Source organism: Vitis riparia, chromosome 16 (assembly GCF_004353265.1).
Source record: "Vitis riparia cultivar Riparia Gloire de Montpellier isolate 1030 chromosome 16, EGFV_Vit.rip_1.0, whole genome shotgun sequence".
Classification (NCBI taxonomy): Eukaryota; Viridiplantae; Streptophyta; class Magnoliopsida; order Vitales; family Vitaceae; genus Vitis; species Vitis riparia.
Window position 1 is genome coordinate 1349075 of NC_048446.1, and position 26544 is coordinate 1375618.

General features: G+C 34.7%; 3 protein-coding genes across 3 annotated transcripts; all 3 read right to left on the minus strand.

Annotated features, from left to right (window-relative positions):
- Positions 1–657: 657 nt before the first annotated feature.
- LOC117932994 (cinnamoyl-CoA reductase-like SNL6) lies at positions 658–3414 on the minus strand. Its single transcript, XM_034854341.1, has 5 exons — positions 3124–3414; positions 2440–2597; positions 1953–2144; positions 1512–1849; positions 658–988 (listed from the first exon to the last, which is right to left on the minus strand). Exons 1-5 carry the CDS (start codon positions 3257–3259, stop codon positions 895–897), a joined length of 918 nt encoding a protein of 305 aa, XP_034710232.1. The 5' UTR covers positions 3260–3414; the 3' UTR covers positions 658–894.
- A 1373-nt stretch (positions 3415–4787) lies between these two features.
- Positions 4788–13092, minus strand: LOC117934091. Its single transcript, XM_034855704.1, has 11 exons — positions 12902–13092; positions 11069–11124; positions 9989–10113; positions 9793–9887; positions 9077–9282; positions 7661–7849; positions 7381–7581; positions 6088–6241; positions 5911–5974; positions 5211–5276; positions 4788–5108 (listed from the first exon to the last, which is right to left on the minus strand). Exons 1-11 carry the CDS (start codon positions 12986–12988, stop codon positions 5035–5037), a joined length of 1317 nt encoding a protein of 438 aa, XP_034711595.1. The 5' UTR covers positions 12989–13092; the 3' UTR covers positions 4788–5034.
- Positions 13093–13761: 669 nt separating this feature from the next.
- Positions 13762–25920, minus strand: LOC117933784 (transducin beta-like protein 3). The gene is made up of 14 exons (XM_034855319.1): positions 25553–25920; positions 24602–24784; positions 23159–23308; positions 21544–21764; positions 21110–21395; positions 19969–20103; positions 19562–19680; positions 18881–19037; positions 18479–18725; positions 18324–18400; positions 17012–17131; positions 15201–15331; positions 14961–15135; positions 13762–14358 (listed from the first exon to the last, which is right to left on the minus strand). The coding sequence occupies exons 1-14, from the start codon at positions 25847–25849 to the stop codon at positions 13993–13995; spliced, it is 2664 nt and encodes an 887-aa protein (XP_034711210.1). The 5' UTR covers positions 25850–25920; the 3' UTR covers positions 13762–13992.
- Positions 25921–26544: the final 624 nt, after the last annotated feature.

The following is a 26544-nucleotide window of genomic DNA, read 5'->3' on the forward strand; positions in this document are numbered from 1 at the left end:
ATGCATTTAATTTAATTTAATTTAATTTTTTTTAATGTAAAGATTAAATAATTTTAAAATAATTTTTTAATTTTATTTATTTATTTTTAATATTTTTATAATGTACAAACCAAATATAAAAAAAAAAATAAAAAAAAAAAAAAAATCATTTTTTATTAGTAGTCTTTTGGAGGTAAATCTAACTTAAAAATGTTATTATTGGCAATCTTTTTTCTTCTTTTTTTTAAAATGAAAATTCTATTGAGTTTTGAAGCTCAAGACTACATGGACAAAGTCACATCATCACCTCTCTACTCCAAGATAAAATTCATATTAAGTTTCATTTATACTAACTTGGGAATTTGTGTTTTTTTTTTTTAATTTAAGAAAAACAATAAAAAAAATAAAGCTTTAATGAATAGCTTCCAACAAAAGATATAATTAGAAAATAAGTGGTTGTCCTTATTCATCCTTAAAACAAAAAACAAAAAACAAAACCCTTCTAACCAAAGATATAATTGATATAGTCGCAAAAATAAGTGGTTATCATTGTTCCAACAAAAGATATTATTGGAAAATAAGTGGTTATTTTTATTTGTCCTTATTAAAAATTGAAAAGAAAAAGAAGACTTACTAAAAAAATAAAAGAAGAAGAGGAAGAAGAAGAACATTAATTAATAATTTTAATCATAGAACTTTTACTTGATCAATAATCTCATTAAAATCCTCAATAATGTCTCACTAAGCCATTTACACTTCACAATCTTTTCTTCATCACTTTTCTTTTCAAGATTGATAACTAAAATTAGGCTAATTAAAGGTACACAAAATTAAAGAAAAAAATATATGATTGACGAATCTAGATCACAACCCCTTCAAACCTTCAACCTTTTTTCTTGTTTGAATGGGTGTACATCATTCAACTTCGACTTCACTTCTAAAATCCACCATAAGCTTGTTAAGCTTCTTGTTGCTTATCCTTTGTTGATAAACTCTTGTATCCTCCAAACTGTATTCAAAAAGCAAAATAAAATAAAAATAAATAAATAATAAACATAAAAATACATCTAAAATTAATAAATTAATTTTATAAACTCATTCAATGTCACTTATTTTAACCCTCATATATAAAGATTAAGGTTACATCTGTGATTTTAGAAAGTGTTTTTAATATTTTAATTTTTTAATAATTAAAAATAATAAAAATATTTCTTAAAATTACTATCAAAACGTATTCTAAATAATTTAAAAATATATATTAATTTTTACCTAATTTTAAATATATTTATTTATTTATTATTAAAAAAAAGTAATTCTTAGTTTTTTTTTCCATATATATATATATATATATATATATATATATATATATATATATATATATATATATATATATATATATTTTTTTATTTTTTTTTTTTATTATTTTTTTTTTTTGAAACCAAGCATAGCAGAAGGAAAATTGATACGATGGCATGGAATATAATTTTTATATGAATACGATGATGAGATACTTAGATGGTTAGATTACGGACCTTTGAGGAGGAGGGGTTGATTGAGGAGGTAGAAGCATGTTGGCAAGGTGAATGGCATCTTGGTTAGAATTGATGACATGGTTGAAGCAGAGGTAGCGGCCATAGGAGGAAGAATCTTCAAAAACAGAGATGTGGGCATCAACCAAGAAGTTGAGATCCACAGTCACAAACACTCCATCTTCGAACATCTCAGCGGCTCCTTTCAAGTAGGGGTTGGAGATGGTGAGATGGTCTGCCATGAGCAGCCCTCCATTTACAGACACCATGTTCACTCCCCTGTCCATCGCTAGTGCCCATGCTGTCCTCTCTGCTAGTGTCTTTGATACCCCATGCCATAGCTGCCAAAATTTTCCACCATTGTTGGAAGAAGATTAATGGTTGTTTTACACACAATTGAGGGAAAAAAAAAAAAAGAGAGAGAGAGGGAAGAATTAAAAATACCTTGAATTTTCTACAAAAGTTAACGTCGCTCCAGTTTCTCTCGTCAAGATCTGACGGCGTGGAGTTACGGTCGTCTCTCCAGATAACGGCCGTGATGGAGGATGTGAAAACGACCTTCTCTATTGTGTCCGTCTGTGCGCACGCTTCGAGTACATTGTGTGCTGCCCTCACCTCCACGTCGGCCATATATTCCTACAACCAAACACCCCCAAATATTTAATGTTTTCTGCTACTAGGCCAATCCACGTCCAATGACCAAAATAACCTTTGGTTTGAATGAAGATCATTTCCTTTAGCACGAAAAGATCAAAATTTAAGAGGGTAATATGGTCCTTATATATATATATATATATATATATAATCCAACTTCACAATGATAAAATCTTTAAAAGATTAAAATAAAATTAATATTTCAAAATTAAGCATACAAACCTTTGAAAAATATAATATTAGAAATTTATTATTGGGTAAGGAAATTGAAGCATACATCATAATTGGGATGATCAGAAGGCGGCTCAAAGGAGTAGAACAAGGCAGAGCAGCCCTTCAAGGCGTCCATGATGCTGTGATAATCCAAGGGGTCTGCTGGAAAAACCCTCAATTTCTTCTTATTGCAACATACCCCTTCCACTATTTCATATTCACCTGGAAAACCCACCATAAATAAATATATAAATTTTTTGTCAGAGAAATTAAAACCAAGGATAAAATGGTCAAACCAATTAGATTTGTAGGTGACTGGCTCTTCAGCCAGATGGTTTAACTGCCAAGCACGCATGGTGATATTGAAATATTAAATTAATTTATTAAATCATTTTCGAAAAAAAAATTAATTTGTTGAATTTTAAATTTTTAAAAAATAAGTAATAATAAATGAAATGAAATAAAGAAAGTTTGAAAGGAAAAAAAAAATATCCAGAAGAAAAGAAACATAGAGGCATCTGCGAGGTGGGTCAGACATTAATATGAAATAAATAAAAATAAATAAATAAATAACAGGCTGGATCAAAAAAGCAACCAGGTGGAAATATCCTGTCTCCATAAATCTCAAACAAAAATTCAAAAAATCAGGAAAAAAAAAAACAAGATTTTGAAAAAATTTCAACAAAAAATGGAAAAAAAACGGATGGAGGAGAAAGATGGTGAAAAAGAGGAAGAAGAAGAAGCGGACCGTGGAGAGCGGCGTGGACAGTGTAGCCGCGGCGGAGGAGCCTCCTCACGAGGGCGGAGCCGACTCGGCCGGAGGCGTCCATTACGCAGACCGTCTTCTCTGAGATGACCTCGTCCGGCAACGACGAAGGCGCCATGGAAGCTGATGAATATCGAGAAAAGAAAAAAAAAAAAAAACTTCGTTGCAGAGCTCGGAAGAATTGAATATTGAAGAAGAAGAAGACGACGACGACTTCCTCGATCTTCAATCTACAAATGTGATTCTCCGTTCGTGTATTTCTTATATATAGAGAGAGAGAGAGGAGTGCATTGAAGAGAGTGCGGTGAGAGTAGGTGGCGGTTAAGGCAGAAAGGAAGAAAGACAACGGCGTTTTTTCTTCTATTTATTATGTTATAACTATTTTACTTCCATTTTATGCTTTTTATTTTTATTTATTTCATATTTTTAATTATCTTTTCCTTAAATTTTTTTTATTGAAAAAATTGGAAATTAATAACTGGTTTTAAGAAATAACCTGGATGAGCTGAGAAAATTTATATATTATATTTGAAGAATATTAATTAAATATCTTTATTTTATGGTAATTGCCATTTATGGAGAGAGAGAAAAGAGGGTGGGACTAGGTCCAAGGTCAAACGACAGCTCGTGTACTAAGGAGTGGATGAAAGTGGTAGATGGGCCAATTAATTGAGAACTTAAATGGGCCAACCAGCTGACTTCAGCTAAGCCCATTTGGATTTTTGGAGCTCAAATTCGACCTGGCCCAATCCTAGCCGATGATTCTCAAACATGGCCCATTTCATCCTCCAATGATAAATAATTTGATTCTATAATAAAATTTATATTTTGATTGAAAAAACAAATTTGTTGTCTAGTAGTCGTAATTTACATTTGCTTTCTTTGGGCCACAATATTTTTTTCCTTCTTTTATGTGTTTTTAATTAAAGTTGGAGTGGATCGACCTAATGGAGTAATTCAATGGATGCCAACTGCTTTCTTCTCGTACACCAGCACCAGCTGTTGAAAGCGATGAACAACGATGCGCCCTATTTGACTTTGCTTGTGGACACTTCTTCATCCCCACTTGCACCTGCAATTACTCTCAGCTCTAGTCTCAAGTCATAGAATCCTAGAGGCTTCGGTTTTATTTTTTCTCTTTCTCATTTGTTACTATGATTAATTGTTATTGTACGAGGATGCGAAAGGCTTTGACCATGGAAATCGATTTAAATAAATGTATATTACCTTTACGAAAAATCAAATATAGTGTTACTCATTTTTTGTTTGATAAACTTGGGTGTCTAGGTCCCATAAGACCCTGAAGTTAACGATCGAGTAAATCCTCTTGATGGCCTGAGGAGACTCGAACTGATGACCATTAGGAAGCAAACCCAGGACCGAAAATATATTGTTACTCATATTTGAGTTCTCAAACATAATTTTATTCCCAAAAATGATTAAAAATATTTGTCAAACAGACCCTAAGACCCTAATTTACCCGATGCTTCTCAAGCAAGATCTAAACGACATAATCTAATGAGCTATACTCCATGTTATGACTTTTGGGGCTACTGAACAGTAGTAAGCAATCAGTTGGTTTCACAAGATTGTGATACTACTTTCCTAAATTTTCCAATATTTACAAGAATATAATTCTGAAAAAGTAGTCAGAACTAATTTGAAAAGGAAACAAAAGGAAAATGCATCAAATAAGACATGGGGAGACAAGTAACTTCAGAAAAAATACATGGGTTATTAACTTATTTCAGTCTCTGGTACTTCCCTCCAGACATTATGAGAGCAGAAGCAAAAATCATACAAATGTCTTCCAACTATAATTTCATGAGGTAGGCTCTAATTTACCCTCTGGAAGAAAAACAGGAGTCACAATGGCATACCTATCTCACAATCTCAGAACAAGAATTCCTCTGGTAATTCTTTAAACTTGCCTGATAAGAAGCTCTTGTACTTGCCTTCAAGATCACCTTTGGGTTCGAAAGGATGGTTATATGGTGGTAGATTTAGTAAGTAATGTTTGTCTCCGACAACTAGAAAGAGCAGGGGAAGACATGGGATAATGAAGCTACCTTTGGGTTCGAAAGGGGGAACGTTCTTTGTTAGAGTTGATTGCACCAGATTAACAAAGTCCTTGCCTAGAAATCACAAAATGAAATTAGCATAACAAAAATAGTTTAGTTCCTTTGAGATGGATCTATAAAGCAATACTGAAAAACATTAGTTTCTGCAACTTGATATAGAGGTAAAGATAATCATCACTGAAGGATGACCTCAGGATATGCCATTGGAAGTTGGCGGCAGCAATAAATAACTAAAAATAGGAACAAAACTACAATTTACAAATCACTAAAATGGAATGATCGCTCTTGGTGACAAATGCCTATCCCGAGTCCTCCAACCATCTTTTCTTGTATACCACAGGACAAAGCAAGAAGAAAAAAGTTGTTTGTGCATCAATAAATCCTTTGTATTATATGACAAAAGATACCAGTCTCAACATGAAAAAGAAGAATCCAGCAATAATATACCCAAACACGGTTGGATATAGCAATCAATCAAAAGAAGCAAACAAGGGCATATTTTTTGTTTATAGTACATGGACTGATGAAGGGTCATGAGAGTATAATTTTATCCATTCAACAAACTGGTTTCCTTCCAACAATAGACATGTATATGGTTATAAAGAGGTTCACTTAAGAAATCTAATAAAACAACCAACTCCCATCAACGAGAAATTTTGATTGTGATTTTTATTTTTTGTTCCCTTACCAGTTGTAAGCTTTTCTCTTTCATTTACATTGATTAGGAATGATGGAATCTGGTCATCTTTCAACTGCATTAGAAAGGTAAATGTCACATCAGGAAAGAGTGACTAGAAGTAACAATGATTAATTTAAATACAATATATGCGGGTATCAAATGAACAAGTAGGTTTCCACATTTGACCTTGGATAGAACAGCCTTTGCAAGCTCCAGTGGATTGGCAGATGATGGACTCTTGCTATATGCAGGAACAAACTTGCCATTGTGATAGCCGGCCAGGAAGTGATATGCTGCTTGCCCAGGAGAGAGCTTCGAGATAGAAGGGATTACTCCAGAGCTGCTTCAACACAAAGGAAATCACAGCAATTTCTTTACATAGCAGTCAATTTGTAAGAGCAAGAGAGGAAGGAAGCAATAAATATATATATATTTTTTATTATCAGAAGGAAGCAATAACCATGTGTTCTCTAGAAGCTAAATTATAAGAACCCTGCAAGTGGGGCATCCCACCTTCACTCTCAAAATGGACATGCCCGCCAATTAGGCATTCAGTCAAACAATAAGTGATAAAAACCCTGTGAATGACAACCTAAACATCCAATAAACAGCATATCTTCAAGAAGTCAGAAGAAATAAGCATTACAGGCAAGAACCTCAACAATGTTCTTAGACCACGGTTTCGATGACGCTCAGAATCGCCTTGAAGTAAGGCCATTATAAAGTGCCTTACTTGAGAAGTTAAAGTTACTGTCTCCTATTATCACAAGCACATCTTGCCACCAAAGGATTACAGAGGTATGTGGCGGTATGCTTTTAATGCATCTTACGCCTCAACTCATAAAACAAATGTCCACCATAATATTATATTTTTGCCTTAAAATTGCTAAGATTAGATAAATTGTCAAACCGGAAGAGCATTTGATCAAGTCTTTTCCAGTGAAGTCAAAGATAGATTTGTTGACTTAAAAGCCAAAAATCTGTCTTTGGATCGGTTTTGTAATGTTATCAACAAAATATAGTAAGATCTAGTCCAATAAGCACTTTCTCATTTTAAATTTGTGATACACTCGATAACTTATTTCTCTCAACAACACATGTCATGATGCACAGTGAACATTGCATACTTGTAACAGCAATATTACCCTTCTTACATTTTTACTTGCCCTTCCATTAAAAAATAATTTCATGGTTCTTACAAATCCAATAAATACCAGCCTATTGAATTACTTGAACCACTATCCATCAGTTTCACTAGCTTCTGAGAAAGGTAATTTGGATGATTCCACTTGGACATTAATTCATTGAAGCATTGGTCTCTAAAATCAATGGTGACCTTTCAAAATTTGGCAACGGATCCATAAAATAGTTAAGGATGTAGGGTGCAAGGAACATTTTGGTTAGTGAATACATGGGATTTATATTCCTGTGTAATTTGTACAGAGGAGGAACCAAGAAAACTTTTTATGGTTTTGTTACCTATCAGAAGATGCAAGGATGACAGCAGCTGGCAATTTGTATAGATTTGGCCCGCTAGAATTCCCAGTTTGAAAAAATGGTGCAACACCTTGAGAGGACAAAATTACACCAGCATCCAAAGACACCAACAGGTCTGAGCAGCTCTGCACGATATCTTCTGGTGCGAACAAAAGAATCACAGAATCCCCAGACACCAAGAGCCTGAAAATAGAAAACCCCTTAAAGTAAATCACAAACTGCATTCATCTGACAATTGTGTTCTGTAAGAAGATGCATTTACCTGGCAGAAAGAGGAAGACCTCCCCGAGCAGATATAATCGGTCCACACAAGGCAGCTAACGCTGTTTTGATTCCATTTGTATCAGAGAAAGCCTTACCACATAGAATGAGAGAAGAACGCTCGATGTCAGCAGCAATAAATCCGTTCTTTCCTTGAGATCCAATACCAGCAGCTTCCACAGCACCAGGACTGCAGGTCAAAAGTGATAATTGAATAACACAATCAGATTCAAGTCCAAAACTCCAACAACCACAAAAACAACCAAAAAAATAGAAAAGCAAGAGAAAGAAAAGGATAAAAAAAAAAAAAGAAGCAACTGTGATGGGTCCTACCAAGCATATAAGGGACAGATTGATTCAAACAGAATTTTAATAATCCTATCAGCACATTCTCTCAAGAGTTTCAAACATCATGCAAATAGCAGATGAAAGGAGACTACTTCATCAAGAATTTAATGAGGTGATGCTGGAGCAGAACATATCAAATACCACCCCCCTCTGATGGTGGGTACCAACTCTACAAGTAAAGCTCTGCCCCTGGCAGATTAAAACCAAATTTTTATGCACAGTTACTTTGGATATCCATGATAAGTAACAGTACTCTTGCATGATCACTTATCCATCAGTTCTGCAACCAAGTTAATAACTATTCAAGGGGGCTTCAGTGCCAAAAGGATGAGGGTGACTGATGTTTTAAGTCTTGCGCCTTCTTTAAAAAGTTAATTCTCTGATCAGAGGCAACTCCAAAAGACCTTTTTCTTTTTCGTTTTCTGCATGCATGTAAGTGCATCTTCCCCCAGCCCCTCCCTCCCTTTGCCCCAGTCTCTGATATACCGTATGAGGCAGATTCTTTAAAAAGTCCATTCCCAGATCAGAGGCAACTTTAATTTTTTTTTTTTTATTTTATTTTATTTTTTGTGCAGGCGTGTGTGTGTGTGTGTGTACATGTTTCCCCCCAGCCCCTCCCTTTCTTTTCCTGAGTCTCTGATACATCATTCATCATCAGGAATGATGCAGCTTCTGTACGAAGTTTATTCCCTGGTCAGAGGCAACTCCAGAGGACCTTTCTTTGTGTGCCTGTGTTGGTATTTTTTAGCCCCCCCCCCCCAGCCCTGGTCTCTGGTACATCATTAACAAAGAAGCTGCCAATAAACTCAAGTAGAACAATCAAACAATTGAGGTTTAACAATAATCAGACACTTAAAAACTTTAAGGCCTTGAGGCTTGACTCAAGTGACAAGGAGTTAGGTCAGGGATGGAAGAAGTTCCCAGTACAATTCCTTGTAACCAGAAGAAGAAAGAAGTTACCAAAAAAAAAATGAAGAAGAAGAAGAAGAAAGAAAAACAAGGGAAAGGATAAAAAAAAAATACCTAGAACATTAGAGAGGTGAACTAAAATGCATGACCATTAACAAACCTCAAAGACGAAGCAATATAAACCGTCAGAGGACAAGAGTCATGGGAAACAGCACGGGTAGGGGTTTTCCACAGAACATTGGAAAGTGATAATACAGCAGATGGACTATCACTTATTACACGAACTTTAGCATCACATTTTGATGATGAACCAATAGCTCCATCATGAACATAAATATCTGAGATGGACGATAAGTGAGCGGTGACCTGGAAAGAAGAAATTAAAAAACAAAACATTATGTCAGCATCAAGATGCTAAGACAATAAGCATCAAAATGAGCAGCCATATATATATATATGGCTGCTCAAAGGCTAGCAAATGAAGTTTAAAATAGAAATAGGATAAGTAATGCATGTGCTACCACAAACATACCTAAACACATCCAAGACAAAGGAATTGGTATTGTCTATTCAAGTTAAAAAGGTTGGGAACAAATTACTTCAAATGCAAAAAAAAGCCTTACAGAGGAAGTCATTTTAAAGTGGCTCAATCCAAGTTGGGTTACATGATAGGAAGTAGGAACTAACATTTTATATAACTGAAACATTTTCAAAGAATGGAACACAACAAAACATAAAATTAAGAAAATGAAATTAATAAAATATAAATATAATATTATATAATGGAATATTACAAAATTACCATCATATATTTCAGAGAGAGAGAGAAAGCACAAAGCAAGAAATAAGATATTAAAGCCATGAGCTACAACATGCCTGTTTCAAAAGTTTGCTAAATTGTGCTTTGGGAATTTCTGAAGCTCCTCCAAGAACATCTCCCCTAACGTGAATTGGAAGTCCTGACAAAGACTCTACAAAACCGCAAAAGATAAAATAGTAAAATCAGATTACAATAATAATTGAATTAGAAAAAAATAACTACAAATAGAGAATGATATGTTGAACACGCTACCAGCAATTGCCGCGCCTTTCTGCTGTAGCTCGGAGGATTTCAAATTTCGAAAAGCTTTATCATTCACAATTACACCCTTTCCAGCCAGAGCCCAGTTAAGACCATATGAAAACCCAGGGCCCTCCCTGCAAGATGAGAGGTATGATGGACAAATCTGAAGAATGCAACTCTCACAAACTGCAGTCTATGGCTGACAGTGGTAAACAACAGCATACCTTATCCTTAGGTCATCTACCATAGGACAGAAAATAAACTCAAAAATCAAAAGTTTACTAGACCTTTTACATAAATTAAGAAACATAGACCCACTTAGTCTGACACTATGCAAACATTCATATTCCTTTCCATGACACTTCAGTAGAAACAATCTGACTGAGATCAATCGCCAATGCCTCCCTGTAAGTTGCTATAGAAAGAAGGGAGGGAAACATAACTTCAAAACACTTGTCTTGTAGTTTTATGGAAGGGAAATTTTTAAAACATTTTCCCATTTGTATCTATTTTGTATTTTTCTGTTCCTACTTATATTCATGCAGTAGTGTAATGCATGTCAGATTCTTCCATCAGATTTATAAATCATGCAATACATAGAATAATACATATAAGATTTCTTTATCAGATCTATAAAAATGTGTAGAATGTGGTATATCATCTTATTTCTTCATTCCTGGAGCTTCAGTTAAATAATTCAAAATGTTAAAATTTCTATTTGACTAACCATGAAAAATGTTGTCTGCAGACTACATTAAGTGTCGGTGTCACTCTCTTTAATGAGCAAACATTGTATTAAAAACCAGTAAGAAAACTCTAAAGGAATTGGCAATTATAAAATATAGCTCACAAAGAGACGAGGCAAATATTATAGAAAACAAATTCATACAACATTACAACATATTAAAAGCCCTTGAAGCCTCACTCAAGTAATAAGGGGTTTGGTTGGGGTTGTGGGAGGTTTGAGGTTCAAGTCCCAATGAGAACCAAAAAGAAAAAAAGAAAAAAAACTTCACCTATCAAAAACATTACAGCACATTTAAGCAGAAAATTTCTATTATGTATTAACAAGTTTAGATTAAGTATTACCTTGGAAATACAACTGTTTCAGCCTCTTCCTCAACCACTGGAGCTGAAACTGCATACTGTAAACCCACAAGAAGGAAAACATTATCAATTTATGTACGCTTCCATCAGGAAACTTCACACATGGATAATACCAGATACACAAGGAAAATAAACCAAGAACTGGTGAGGAACATGTGGGGTACAGCATTTAGATTGAAATGAGGCAGTAGAAGGAATTAGATTTCTTTACTAGTGCTCCATATATTTAATATATGCACCTATACAAGCAGGCAGCACCTAGCAGAAGCAAATCCCCATGAATGTGATCCTTAACATCCTTCTTAAAGCATTAAACCCATAACCCACAAAGATAAATTTCCCATAATGTAACAAGGGTTACAATGTTGACAGGATGTAGGAGACAACAAAGAAAACAAATAAAATTAATGCTAAATATTCCCAAAAACTCAATAATGGCAATGAAAAATTGGAAATTACAGTATAATTTGCAAAGTGATTTTCTATCGTTTAATGATAAGCTGCGCTGGAAGGGGTTTATTTCTCACTTTAATTTATCACAAATTCATTTTTTTTGTCCCTTTTTTCTTTATTTCATGATAGGCAAATAGAATTTTGTTAAGAATGTCTAACAGAAGATACAGGAGAACCCCATGTACACAGGATGTATCAAAACGACCCCAAAAAGCATGAAAAAACAAAAGAGCCAACACAGCACTAACAATGCCTAAAGAAATCAATAAAATCTAACAGAGATAGAAAACCCACTCGCCAAAGACTTTCTAGGCCCATAGGAAATGGAATACAGAAAGGACTCTCTGAAGACTTGACTGTTTTATTGTTTCACTTGCAGACATAAACTACCTCTAGTTTGTGCAATACATTCAACGTCATTTAACATTTTTTTTAGAGGATGTGTCACTCAAGCTACATGTATTGGCTCTATACGAACTAATGCCATTTAAAAGAACAAACAAATATCAAGCATATGAAACCAGGGTTCATCAGACATAAACATGCACTAACAACAATAGCATCTGATAAAACCCCAAGCAACCAATGACAACAGGGAACCATAAAATTCGAAATCAAAGTTTAGTGCCCCAAAGTGACATGTAAGTAACGAATGCATAAACCTTGACTGCAAATTACACTCTACCCCAACGAAGCCTCTGATTGGTAGCCCAGAAGCAAGGAAAATGAAACAGAACAAAAGTTTGTGCCTTATTCTTATTAGTTCTCAAAAAATGAAAAATCACAACTCAACTAATCCAAATCGTTGAGTCACGTGCAGAAGATTGAAGGCTTCAAAACCTCAGGTTCCAAAAAATTATAAATAAAAAAAATCCAAAACTCAAAATTTCGATCTCCGCAGCCAAGTGCGGCAGAAAATGAAACAAGAAATATAACAATACCAGAATCAAAATACCAAAGAGATAGAATTGAGCCAAACAGCCGCACTAGAGCAAAGTAGAGTGCACATTCTTGTGCTGTGTCAACCCTAAAAACAGCGAAAAACAAAACGCCAATTTCATTTTTGCCTTTCCTTTTCCTTATTTTCTCCCAATCAAACACGGCCGCAAACTCTAAATCGAGATATACAAATTCTCAATTTCAATCACACAAATAGAGAAACCAAAACAAATTATATATACACATGATTTGAGTTTAAAAAAAAAAAAAAAATCATCGCTTATTTTCCAGCATTTCCTCGGCAACCAAACACAAAACTCAGAACCCAAACCAAGATCTGTCATTTTTTATTTCAGCCTCATAATAGAGAGAGAGAGAGAGAGAAAGAGAGAGAGAAGTGTAGAGAATGAGAGAGAAACTGACGCGGCGAGAGGAGAGACAGAACGCAGGAGCGGATCGAGAATGCGAAAGAGGGGCCTGGAGGAATCGCCTGAAGAGATGGTTCCTCATCTTCTTCTTCCTCTTCTTCTCTGTTTCTTCAGAGCTGTGGTTTTTTGCTGTGAGAGTGGAGCCCCAAAACCAAAACTAAAACCGGAACCCCAACGCAGTACTCTTGCAAATCACCCCAGCGGAGGGTCAAGAGGTCATTTAACAGTTTATTCTAGGTTTTTTTTTTTTTTTTTTTTATAATTATTTTGCTTCCAAATGTATTTGTGTGGAAAGAAAATTAATAAAATGTGAGAAAATACAACTTTCTCATTGTTGACATTTTGTAAGCTAGATGGGCACAGGAGAGGAAATGTCCCTTTCTTTTTTCAGAAGTACCTAATATGCCTTCTTTATTTAATAAGAAAAAAATATTCAATGATTCAATTTAAACAGACAATTTTTTTTCTTTTTTAAAAATAAAAATAAAAACTTAGAGCTTATTTTGTTCTTATTTAAAAATATCATTTGACGAATCTTTTATTGGAAGCAAGTTTCTAAAAATTTTGTTCTGAAAACAATTTTTAAAAAATATGTTTTGAAATAGATTAATTTTTAAAATAGACTTGAGATTTTTGTAAGTGTTTTGGTTAGAGTTTTCTAAAAAATAATTAAAAATATGAAAAACATTTTTTTAAAAATTTACATTAAAGAAATGATGCAACCAAAGAACTATTTTCTATATTTGAATTTAAAAAATAAAAAAATTATTAAAAATTATTTTTGCAAACTGGATTTGATATCAAATCCATGCCCTAGCTCTTATGGTCTTGCTCAAAAAGGTTTTGCACTGCATATAGGGTTACAATTCAACCAAAGGAAATCATAATTTACACTACCCTATACCCTGAAACGATCAAAATTTGGTATACAATGTAACAATGGTACAGTTTCCTTTCTTTTCTTCCTCCATCCTCTACAACAAATCTGGCATTTTCTCTAGAAAAATTCAAGGACCCTAAATTTGGTGATGGAAAATAAAACAAATTAGCAAACAAACAGAAAAAGAGAAGCATTTTGTTGATGTGTTACGCCTGTAATGAGATGGCTGAGATCTTCGTGTAAGCTGTCTCCTTGACTTTCTTCTGTGCACTGTCTCCAGATTTACGCGATTTCCGTTTCTTTGAAGATGCCTTCTCTTTCAGCCCTTCTAGGGTTTGTTCTTGCTCTTCATCTGCATTTTCTGGTGATGGCCGGTCGCCTGAATCCTTCACTTCTGACCATGTCTCCGGCTCGTCTTTGATCTCTTTGGCATCAGTTTCTGGTTCAATGACTGACATTCCTGTTAGGGTGTAGTCCAACAAATATGTGCCCCTTATGAGTCTGTCCATCCTGCTGAAATGCCTCTGGGAATATGGGATGATACCTTCAAGGAGTTCTCCAATGCCTCTCATCTGAAACATGAATTGCAGCAACTGGTTAAATCAATCCATGGAAAAACCCTAACAGAGATCCTCGCATCAACGCTCAGCCCACTGTAATAACAATATAGTTTACGCAAGAATTCAGGATCGATTAGAAGGTAAATGAATGCCTAGAAATGCTGATTGGTGTTTTGACGAAACAGGAATTGACCACGACACTTAATCATACGACAAAAAATGGCATCCTGATCATTTCCCAGAATTCAAAACAATCAAGCTGAGAGGATGTGCAATGAGAAGTGTCTTCTACTATGGAATCTATGCCGAGATTTGAGCTAATTTGATGAATCTATCAATTTTTGAAACACTGGTTGGGAGTTTGTCATATCATCCATCTGGATTTTTCTTGTTTCTAAGGCCTCCGAGCTGGATTCCAATAAATAACAGTTCCTATAAACCCTGCTAGAATTAGACAGCACATGGTATGAGATTTCTGATCCATCTATATAAATATATAACTAAAACCAAAGTCTATAGAATTGAGCACATAATGTTATATCATGCTCTCGAACACTATGGTGTGGACAGGTCTGTAATTTGAAATGCAGAACAAGAATGCATGAGAAAACCACCTCAGTAATCTCTGTTGGGGGAAGCATGCTGAAAACCCGGAAAAGCACAAATTGTGCAACATGACAGAGCTTGGGCTTTGTATTCCATTCTCGAACATACTCAAGCAGCAGACGAAATTCTTCCTTGCCAAGGGCATGAAGGGCTTTTTCTACTTGGTCTGCAGCCTCCCTCTTCCTGTAGAAAACAAAGCTCAGATATACCCAGAGGTACAGAGACAACAAAACTAGATAATTGCTAACCTGCTAAGCTCGGCAAACAACTCAAAAAGTTTGTGAGGTCTGCGAAGTTCGAATGCAATTTGGATTGCTTTAGTGTAGTCAGTATCCGATAAAGCATTTTCCAGTTCTTGTCCTTTTAGAACCCCTTCCTCCTGCATCAGCATCATATTTTAAATCTTAGAAACAAATTTCATTAAATATCAAATAATACTTGAGTATTAAAATTTGAAGAGATACCAAATCCAGATCAAAGAACAAGCTAAATCCCCAACATTATAAAAAGTGAACAAATGGAATTGATAACCCACCACACTAGATGCTTGATACTCTGTAATTTGTCTAGACCAAGGTAAATATTTCACACCGAAATATAATTAAATAAAAAATCCATACATAATGTTATCATATGCAAATTAGTGTAGGTTGTGTTCATGTTCACGAATCATGCCTGTTACCTAATGGACTCCCTATCACCGCCCGCAAAAAAGTAAGTTTAGCATGCACCCAGAATATCGAGGAAGCAGATAGTAAAATTATACCAAGGCCCTGAATCCTCAGTCTTGCAGGGAACGATGGTCTTTCTGTTTTTATGGAATTCTTCTTTCCTGTCTGTTACATTGCCTTACAAGATTATCCCTGCACCTCTGCCCTCTTGTGGACTCAGGAGAGGAATCAACCACTGATTATACTTTGGAATTTTCATTCCGAGTTTTGTGGACCTGATGCCACATAATTCCAATTGCAAATTTTTCATTGCACTGCAACCATGCCATTGGTTCATCAAATTTTTATCAACAGGAATATACATTAAGTATACCTAATATGATCTGTATTTATTATAAATAAACAAATAAAATTTCCCTGCTTCATTATATGAACATGCATCTTTCCAGGTATGATTACTTTGCACCATATTGAATAATTTTTACAAGCTAATAAGCAATCAAATGAAAAGTATTATTCACAACAAATTAGTCATGGGAAAATTTGATCAGCATGTCTTTATTCTATATGCTGTGATAGTGGAAGGAACATGCATTATTTTCACTGCCCAATAGATTACAATCCAGTCATCATGTTTAACAAGAAGTCTTCATTTTGTTCTTAATCAGCCTTAACTAGGAGGTTCATTGTAGGTAATTGTCATGGGAAAATTTGATCAGCATGTCTTTATTCTATATGCTGTGATAGTGGAAGGAACATGCATTATTTTCACTGCCCAATAGATTACAATCCAGTCATCATGGTTAACAAGAAGTCTTCATTTTGTTCTTAATCAGCCTTAACTAGGAGGTTCATTGTAGGTAATTGTCAAGGAGGTTGACCCATCAACACAAGTATCTTAAATATCAGGTAACTCATCAATTTTTTTTATATACAAGAAATGAAGAATAGGTTAAAAGCGGCAATAAAAAGGGGGGCATTTCCTCAGTGAAGTTCAGTAAACTCATCATATGGATGACAGTCATTCAGTATGAATTTGAAGGAACCGATGTGTGTCCAATGCATGGAAAAAATTTGATCAAATACATGGTCTTCAAAAACTTTCTTTTGTGTTTTCACATTCAGCAGTATGGAGGTTCAGATTTTACTAAAAAAAAATCGTTAGTATAAAATTCTAACAGATGTTCCAATAGGTCCTCCATACATCTTTATTTGTTTTTCAAATATATAAGTAGGGTCCTTCACTGAAACCCATCTTGACATGCAAAGATCTCACAACAAGAACAAAAGATTCTAACTCGGAAGAAAACTTGGTATCATCATATAAAACTATATATGTTTCCATCAGACGACTTCAAGGCATTAAATGAGTGGGGCAGATTACTCACTTCCTTACGGAAAGCTTCCTCTTTATCAGAAGCAGTAGAGTCATGCCACAGATTGACAACAGCATCACTGCCACCAGTTGCAAGCATTTCTGTCTTCTTCCCAACAGCCAGGGCCCAAACCTGCATGCTAAAATCTATTGAGCAAAACAAGAGGACGACAAAATCTTATGCAAAAAAAGACATCATCAGCATAATGAGGCATATTGTGGTGGTACAATTAGCATAGAGAAATTCAAAAATGAAATAAACATATGAATCTTAAGAATAATAGGAAAGAAAAAGGCTCCCATGCAAAATTTGGTAGGTGACACATGACAATATGATGTACCAAAGTTGAAATTGGGGAAATCATCTGAGGATGATCTGCTATAGAAAACAGAAGGGTATTCCATTGATTATGGGCAAGGGAATGAAGATGCAGAAAAATTTTAGGATTCAAGAGTCAGCTCATTTGACACCACAATCTGAGACATTCCTTTCCCATAAGATCTATAATAATAACCCTTCCTATGCTTAATGAGTATAAATTTATGATTAAGAGATATGTCCAAAATGGTGGATACCTCCAGAATGGATCGTGGCCTCAAAAGTAAGACCAATTTGTCATTTTAAATCCCCCTACGAATTCCATCAGCCACCTTGAACGTCAAAAGAAATATTTTATTCATCTCTTATGACTATTTTAAGCAAACTAACCATCCAAATGAAGGTAGATGATTCCATGTCTGAAGTTTAACTTGCTGACTACTAGCAATTGAATGTACTTATTAATAGCATTCTAATCTTTCTGCAGAATTTGACTTTTGAGTTGAGGCACATAATGGAGAAAATTTTGCAGAAGTTTAATGAACTTAGGTGGCATTCTCCTACACAAAACCATAATTCTTTAAGGTGATTAATATATTTCTTTCTTACAATAATCAATTCAATTGCCAAAAATTTGGTCATTTCCACTATTCCACTCATGGCATAGCATTTTCATTTCCCTGTACATCAAATGGCAATAGAATCCAGTTTGATTAATAGCAACAATTTAGAATATGTGACCATCTGAAACCAAATAGAATGGTGAGCACCAGACATGCTTATGAGATGGCAAGAGCCAAGTGGTTTCAAGTTCCTTCTCAGCTGTACTTCAACAATTAAGAACATGATGATACTGGATTTAATATAATGCAGTTCATCCAAAATCTAAACAATCTGAGCTATAATATTTAAAATAGCAGTATCTATTGACCAGATCAACCAAATGAACAAACCAAAAAAATTATTTAAAAATAAAAGAAAAGAACATGATAAGCTAGTTCAGCACCTTGTCCTCATGTTGATCATAAGTGGCAATGCATTCATTAGTTTTAATGGTCCATAACTTTACCAAACCATCAGCACCTGAAAAGGATGGGTTATTAAACACATATGTAATTGGAATAATACAAAGTCCGATCAGGTAGCAGTAAGCCCCATTACCACAAGAAACGACTTGAGTTCCACGAGTAAGGAATGATGCTCTTAACACACTTGATGTATGCCCTTCAAATGTTTTCAGGCATGAACCATCAGATATGGCCCATATCTTTATTGTTTTATCACCAGATGCTGTCATAACACATTGATCAACTGGTGAAAACTCTACAGACCAAACACCCCTCTTATGCCCTTTAAGTACAACCACAGACACTAGATCAGGAAGCCTCCATACACAAGCAGTGCGGTCCTGTATCAACAAAATAATCCAGAAAAGAATGAAAAAGACAGTTATAGGTGCATCCTATAGAACACTTTTGAAACTTCAGTTGTTTCTCTTTTTCCAACACTAATATCAATTATACAAAAAAAAGGTTGGAAATAAGATGAAAAACAGTGCCTAACCTGAGAACCACTACAAACAAGACTATCATTTGGTGCAACAGCCAATGAATTTATATCTTTATCGTGGGCAGCTACAACTGCTTTTGCCTTCAAACTGATAGGCTGTTCTGTGTCATCAGACAGACCATTCAAACTCCAAACCTTGAGGGTGCGGTCACTAAACAAGAGAATGAGATAGGAATTAGTATCCAGAAGTGCATTAATAACAACAATGTGTAAAAATGTTAGTAGAATGAGATACAAGCTATAGGGCACAACGCCAGAACCACATTACAGTATTAACAGCAGACATCATGACAAAAGAGCAAAGCATACAGTTCCCATTACATTAAATGATCTGTGTTAGTACACGATTAGAAAGGATCCAAATGCCAAAAAAGAATAACAAAAACAATAGATTCTAAATCAAGAAAAAAAGACAACACAGGGGGGCATCATGTAGACAAAAGGCTCACTGAGCAAGAAAAGTAGAAGCATTCTTATTCTCAATGTTACCGCACATTATGTTACTTCTTACAATCAAAAGATATTTTTTATAAGAAATAAAAAAAAAATAACTTAAAAAAATTCATGTAAATAAGGTTTACAATGGAAAGACCAAAAACAAAGAATTTAGATCACACATGCATGCAGGGTAAAAGCATAAATATATCTTTTAACTGTCTGCAAAAACGTGCTCACCTACTACCGCTAACAAAGAAGTTCCGCCACTTCTTTGAAAAAGCAACAGCTCCAACAGCTCCAGTATGACCTGTACCAACACCAATGCAACATCTGCTTTCTGATTCCCATAACCTAACCTATAAATAAGGGTAATTAGAGGCACAGATGTGAATTTAACAAACTTAACTAGCTAGAGAGAGGGGATGAAAGCAGAGTAGATATGCATTGGACACCAAGTAAAAATTATGAATAAATAACTCCACAAACAGCAACCTTTTTTTTTGAAGCAAAACTGTGCTTAACTTTGTAAATGCAAACTAAAAGACGGGATAAAATATAAACACTGCTGATATCGAGATGACAAAGCAACTCCCCACCCAAACCCTTGCCCCTACTGCCTACTAAGTGGAGAGAAATGAGCTTACACTGTTGTCCTTGCTTCCTGTTACGACAAATGTTCTTCCAGAACTCGATACACAGGTGTCAAGGCAGAGAACAATGCCAGTATGACCTGACAGTACATAGGAACATGACATGGAGGCAAGGTCGTACACTTGTACCTGCAGATGTTCAGGAAAAATACACATTAGGAGCCAAAACTTTCAAAACTAACATTAAATTCCTCAGCACAAAGAAAAACACCATGCATGCACAATTATAATATACAGTGTAGGCGTTGATATATCCACACAACCACGCTACATCATCTAAGCACCAAGAAGACCACAATCAATATTCAATTTGGAATATTATATTAGGTGTGACTCAGTATCTTGACAAATGTGGAAAGGGCGCTTCTAGATCTGTCTGCGTAGGTTTATGCACTTAGACTTTTATTTATTATACTTCAATGCCTATATTTGACTGAAAAAGGTAGTGTCTTATCTGTCAGGCTGCAAAGCCATGATAAGAAATTCTGATGCATTCAGCAGTTCCTGCAATTTAGTTTTTGCTCAAAGCTTGAATTGATTTATTAAGTTACAGTACCCATATTCAAAATGTAAGGTCACTGTAATATATAAATGTAACATCTGCATGAAGTATAGGTGTTTAAGCACACTAATTATATCTTGGTTACAAGTTATTGATGCACAAGAGGTAAATACACATTGTGTGAAATTAATATATTTACAAAATATGGATGAACCATTTGGCCATATAGCCAATTTTGTATCTTGGATGGGAAGCTTCTTACACTTGCTGTAGAGCCTTAAAACTAAAGCACGAATTATCAAGCACCCTTACAAGGCACATGGTAACCATATAGAGGTGCAAGACTTAAAGAATTCAGCATGGACCTCTCATAGGAAATATTCCTTCCTTGCCACAACTCCTTTTTTTTTTTTTTTACAATTAGAGGAATCTGAAAATCTCATTTAGAACCTTCCTTTAGAAAGTTTTCTTAAAAAACAAAGTGAAATATAATAGCCTAAAATTAACTAATGATCCTAGTTCTTAAGCATGCAGACATTCAACTGGGTATACTGCTACCAACAAACACTAATGTCTACTCGCAAGCCACAAAGAAAAGGTCTTAAGGAATATCAAAAATTTAGAGTGATTTACCTGTTCAAGATTTGTAGCAACAGCAAGAAATTGTTCATCCTCACCAAGAAACTTCATATCCACAATCTCTTCATTATATCCTACAAGCCTTTTACTCAGCATTAACTTCAACATCTCTTCAGAATATGTCAGTGTAGAATAGAAAAGAAACTGTTGATCAACAGTCACACAAAGCAATCCTTGATCTAAGGGCAGGATAGTGGCAGCAGTGAAACCCCTTTTAGAGTCATCACTGTCTGAGCTGACAGTGACATCCGAGGATTGCTGCTCAAATAGGCAAACTGCACTGTTGAAGGATCAAAATAAATAAATAAATGGAAACCATTTAACACAATCCCTTCTGCTGAACTTTGAGGAACAAAAGGAGCCTTAAGAGCTCTCCTAACTATTTACACAAAGAATATTTCAAAGCACTTAAAAAAACTCAGTTTTACCCTTCAGAGTTCCATATTCGAACAGTCCCACGTTCTCCAACCGTGATAAAATAAATTGCTGGTGACTCACTTTTCTTCTTCCTACCCTTCTGCCGTTTGTATGAATCTAGAGATGAAGCAAAGGGAGACTTGGAATGAATCACACATACGCCTTCAAGCACCTCATATGTTGGGACAGTCAATTTGCAGCTATAGTCATGAAGGTCCCACAAGTTTACAACCTGAGATCATTATACATTATTTCAGGCTGACAGCTAAGACATGCAAATAAGAAACTTATAACTTGTAAAAAACAATTTCAATAAATAAATTAATCCAATGAATGGATAGAAATCATATAATAATATTTGAAAACAACACCACCAAAGGATTTCAGTAAATTAAGAACATTTTACATCTTTGTAATAAGATTAGTAGATTGAACTGGGATCAAGACAATAAATCATATGATAATATTTGAAAACAACACCAACAAAGGAAATTTCAGTAAATTAAGAATATTTTACATCTTCATAATAAGATTAGTAGATCGAACTGGGATCAAGACAGTGTCCTATAAGGAATACCTCTCTTAAAAAAGTCAATGGAGATATTGGAAGCGCATTAAAAAAATAAGAAAGATGAGGTGATAAATCATGCCCGCAAATGGTTAAAAAGGAAAGAATACCTTGTCAATTTTCTGGTCAATAGTCCAACATTTCTATTAGAATCTAGACAGAAAAGTTAGCCATTTTGATGCATGTAAGGGCAATTTGAAGCACTTGATTCATGCACAACAACATAGGGGAAGTGGGATTTTCATATGGATGAATAATTTTTTTTTTATTCAGTGGATATGGTGGATTGGCCTCGAAAAGTGACCTTCCTCAGACAAACAATAATTGAAAACTCAACACATGGATCCTGCAGAGACCGTTGCAATCTGCATTGTGTAAGTTGAAAGATGCTACCAACAGCCAACCTCCCTCCACTGTTAACATGCAAAGGTATAGGATAATACATCTGTTTTCAAATTTGGAGGCTTAAACTTTTTTGACAAGCCAAATTTTCACATCCTTGACTGATAAGTGGTGGAGTTCCTATGGTGGCAAACACTAGAGGGGGAAAAACATAAATGGACAGAATTATTTTCTTGCCAAACTCTGACATTTTGTATGATGGGAGTAAAAAAAAAACCAGATTTTCCAGACAAGATACAATGCCAACAAAGAAGATGGGAAGAATGGCAACTCTGCCATGTTGTTTTGGTCCTTGGAATCAAAACAAGGACTAGAGGACTAAAATAACCATGTTATTTGTCATATGCAGTATTGATGTCCAGAGTCATAAGTTAGACAAAACCAAACAATTGGAGCAAGTCTCAACCCAAACTCGCTCACTTTGGATAAACTGAAGGGTCGATGTCAGTTTTTGCAACCTTTAGTTGCAGTTCTTGACTTCAACCAAATTATAACACCAATAATGCATAATTTAAACAGAAAAAACACAAAAACAGAGTACAAAAAAAAAATACATATAAAAATAATTAAAACTAATATCATCCAAAAAAGCACATTGTAACTATACTAAAATAAACCATATCTGCAGTAAAGATCAAGAATAAGTGAAGCCCTGCCTTGTCTCTTCCAGCACTGAGCAAGGTCCATCCATCTTCAGACACTGCCAAAGAAGTCACTGCTGAAAAGTGCCTTTCCAGGGTTGCAACACACTTCTTGCTCATGAGATCCCACACTCTTACAGTCGCATCATCACTTCCAGATACAAGCTGTAAATCCAACCAATATGGTCAGCTAAATAGTTCATTAAATAAATTTAAATTGGTAGCTAAAAAGAAAAAGGGATTGATAGAAACACCATATTTCTTGAAATGTGGATAAGGTCAACTAGCAATAAATTATTTGTAGCTCTAAGTTTCCCACTAAAAATAGATGAACATTATTTGGGATATTTCACAATATCTAAACAAAATTGCATCAGCAAAAGCAATTATAAAGGTTCAATGAGGCTTATTCTCATTGTATAGCTCACAGAACCAGACTAATAAAACTTGATCAAAAGGAGGTAACAGGGCCTTTTTCTCTAAGTAGCATTTGTTATCTCATTCATGTAAAACAAGGGAATAGAAACTCTCCTTTGGGATATATCTACCGGACCATGTCAAAATTCTTTTTCACACTCGCGTTCCATCTTTATAGCATCTTGCTGCAATTTTTACTATTAACAGCATGACATTTCAATACTTTAGATCTTCTTATTCAATGGGTTAAACATATAATCAGTAATTTTCATGTTAGTCTGTTACACAGGATGATGAAGATAAAACATAATCTGGTTGTAATTAGAAATATGAAAAACTGAATCAAGGAAGACAAAGTGATGCAGCCCCGCATCATGGGCAATAACATCAACAAAGTGAAAGGGTAGAAACTGATTGTCCTATCTTAGCACTTCAGAAAGATTCTATATATTTCAGTATCATTCGTTGATTTAGGTTAATTTGGGAGTTTTCAGAGAGTTTCTTTATTAGAGATTTGCTTTAGGTCAATTTTAGAGTTTTCAGAGAGGTTCTTAATTAGAGAGTTACAAGGGCAGTAAAGATCTTACAACATCTAGCAAAATAAGAAGTTTTAAAATGGGGTTCATTGATAAAAGGGAATGATTTATGTGGTGAAGTAGTTTTGGGTTACAATGATTGGGATTAGAGCACAATGGATCCTCTTTGAGTTCAGGTAAAATGGTCACAAGAAACCCTTCATTTAAATGTGAAAGAATCAAATTGCTGCAAGAAATCCTCCATAAGAAATAAACCAGAGATTGAATAGCCACGGAAACCATTCTAGACTATAAGTAACCTATTTAGAGTAAGAACCTTTAGTGGAGCCTATATTTGTGTCATTGAGTTAAGTAATCCAATAATTAGATATTTTAAACTTGAGGGTTGAGGTAATATATGAGATATGTAAAGAGAGTGGTTCCACTTGTTGAAGACAAATGATCCTATAAAAATTCCATAAATTGCTCAATAGAATGCAAAATGCTCTTCTCATCATGAACTTACAAGAAGACGATTCACATCGGGATGGAAAATGATACTAGTAACAACCCCTTTGTGGCCTTTGAAATAATGAGTGCAGTAACCCCCATCAACATCCCATACAAGGACTTTCCTATCAGCTCCTGCTGTTGCAAGCACTCCACCTGAGGCATCACAAGCCATGCCCATCACAGGACCCTCATGCCCCTACAGGATGCCAAAACAAGCAATCAAATTTCACATACGTGGATCAACATAAGGAATCCTTAGCCCATTTGGCTACTGGGAAACATGAAACATGAAACATTTTTCTCTTCTGTTTATTCATTTCATACAAAAACAAAGCAATGACATCACTTATATGTTCCCCACTTATTTTAATTATTTCAAAACGGTAAAAACTAGACTTGGTACTTCTGCTCTCCACTGTCTTGGCAGCCAAACAGAGTTAATTTGATTTTTCAATAAAAAGGTAAAATTTCCAATACCAAAAGGATAAAAAGAAAATTCTATATGTACTCTATCAAATTAATGTTTTCACCATATCGGATTGCTTCCACGGCATCAGCTGTGTGCCTAACAAAGAGATTCGGCTTTAGCTTATGCCAGGCATGCTCTGGTTGTTTCAACTGAAAATATTTCCAGGGACAATTTTCTCTTAGAAAGACAACAAAAAATATTTTTGTCATAAAAAATTAACAAACAGACCCTAATATTTCAAATTTTCTTTTCTTTTGTTTCTCTTCTTTTCCCTCCATTTCACAGTCACCAAATTGACGCTAATTGTATTCAAATATCTTCTATTTGCTTAATTATATGTTTGGTTTCAAAAAAAAATATATTCCCACATAGAATTCTTCCCAATAAGTAAAAAGAGAATTTTTTTGCCAAATTTCCAAATTTATCATCTTCTCCTTTCCGCCGTGTTCTCAGCAACCAAACATACTCCAATTCAACTCAAACTTCTCACTTTACCTTCCAAGAGCGAATACACTTGAGCGATGAAAGCTCCCAAACCCTAATCTGCCTGCTATGGCTCGAGGAGAAAAGCAGTCTGTCATCGGGACTGAGAGCGAGAGCTGTGACGGTCTGTGAGTCACCTTCGACGACAGACCTGATTGAAGCATTGGAGGAGTCCACGATTTTGATGGCATCGTCGCAGGCGCAGACAATGAAGGAGCCGTCGGAAGCGACGGCGAAGGGGCCGCCTGTGTAGAATTGCTGCAGCGCCGGTGTGGACCTGTAGTTCTTCTTCAACGTCGGAGACGCCATGAGAGAGGATGAGGGTAGGTGTTTTCCCTCTCTAGTTGCAGAGAGAGAGAGGGGGCTGAAAGCAGAAGGGTTTTGCTAGGGTTTTTGATAGCGAGCGGCTTTCCAAGTATACTGATTAACGGCTGTTTGGAAAAATTAAAAAATTTAAATTTAATATAAATAAATTGTAATTGTTTTAAACTCTTCCTTTTTTTTCATTATAGATAAATAAACGTAAATTAATTTTTTTTTTTAAAAAAACTCTATTTTTATCGATCTTTAACGTTAGCAATAATTTGGCAAACCAACTTAATAACTTCATTTAAGTTATTAAGTAAATTAAATATATTTAGTAAAATAACTTAATAATATAACTTAAAATAAAAAATATCTTTAAATAATAAATAAAAATAAATAACTTATTTTTAAATTTATATTTTCATTTTATTTTTTTATCATAATTTGTCTTCATTAACTCCATGATTTCTTTCTTTACTTCACAACCTTCATTATTATTTAACCTCATTTAATTTATTTTTTATTTTATTATTTTGAATATATAGATAATAATAATAACAATAAATGGTTTTCAATGATATAAGTTATAAAAAATATAAAATATATTTATTTTAATGTAATTAAAATTTAAAATAATTTTTAAAAGTTTAAAATTTTCAAAAAAAAAAAAAAGTACATGGGGCCGGACATTTCTCATA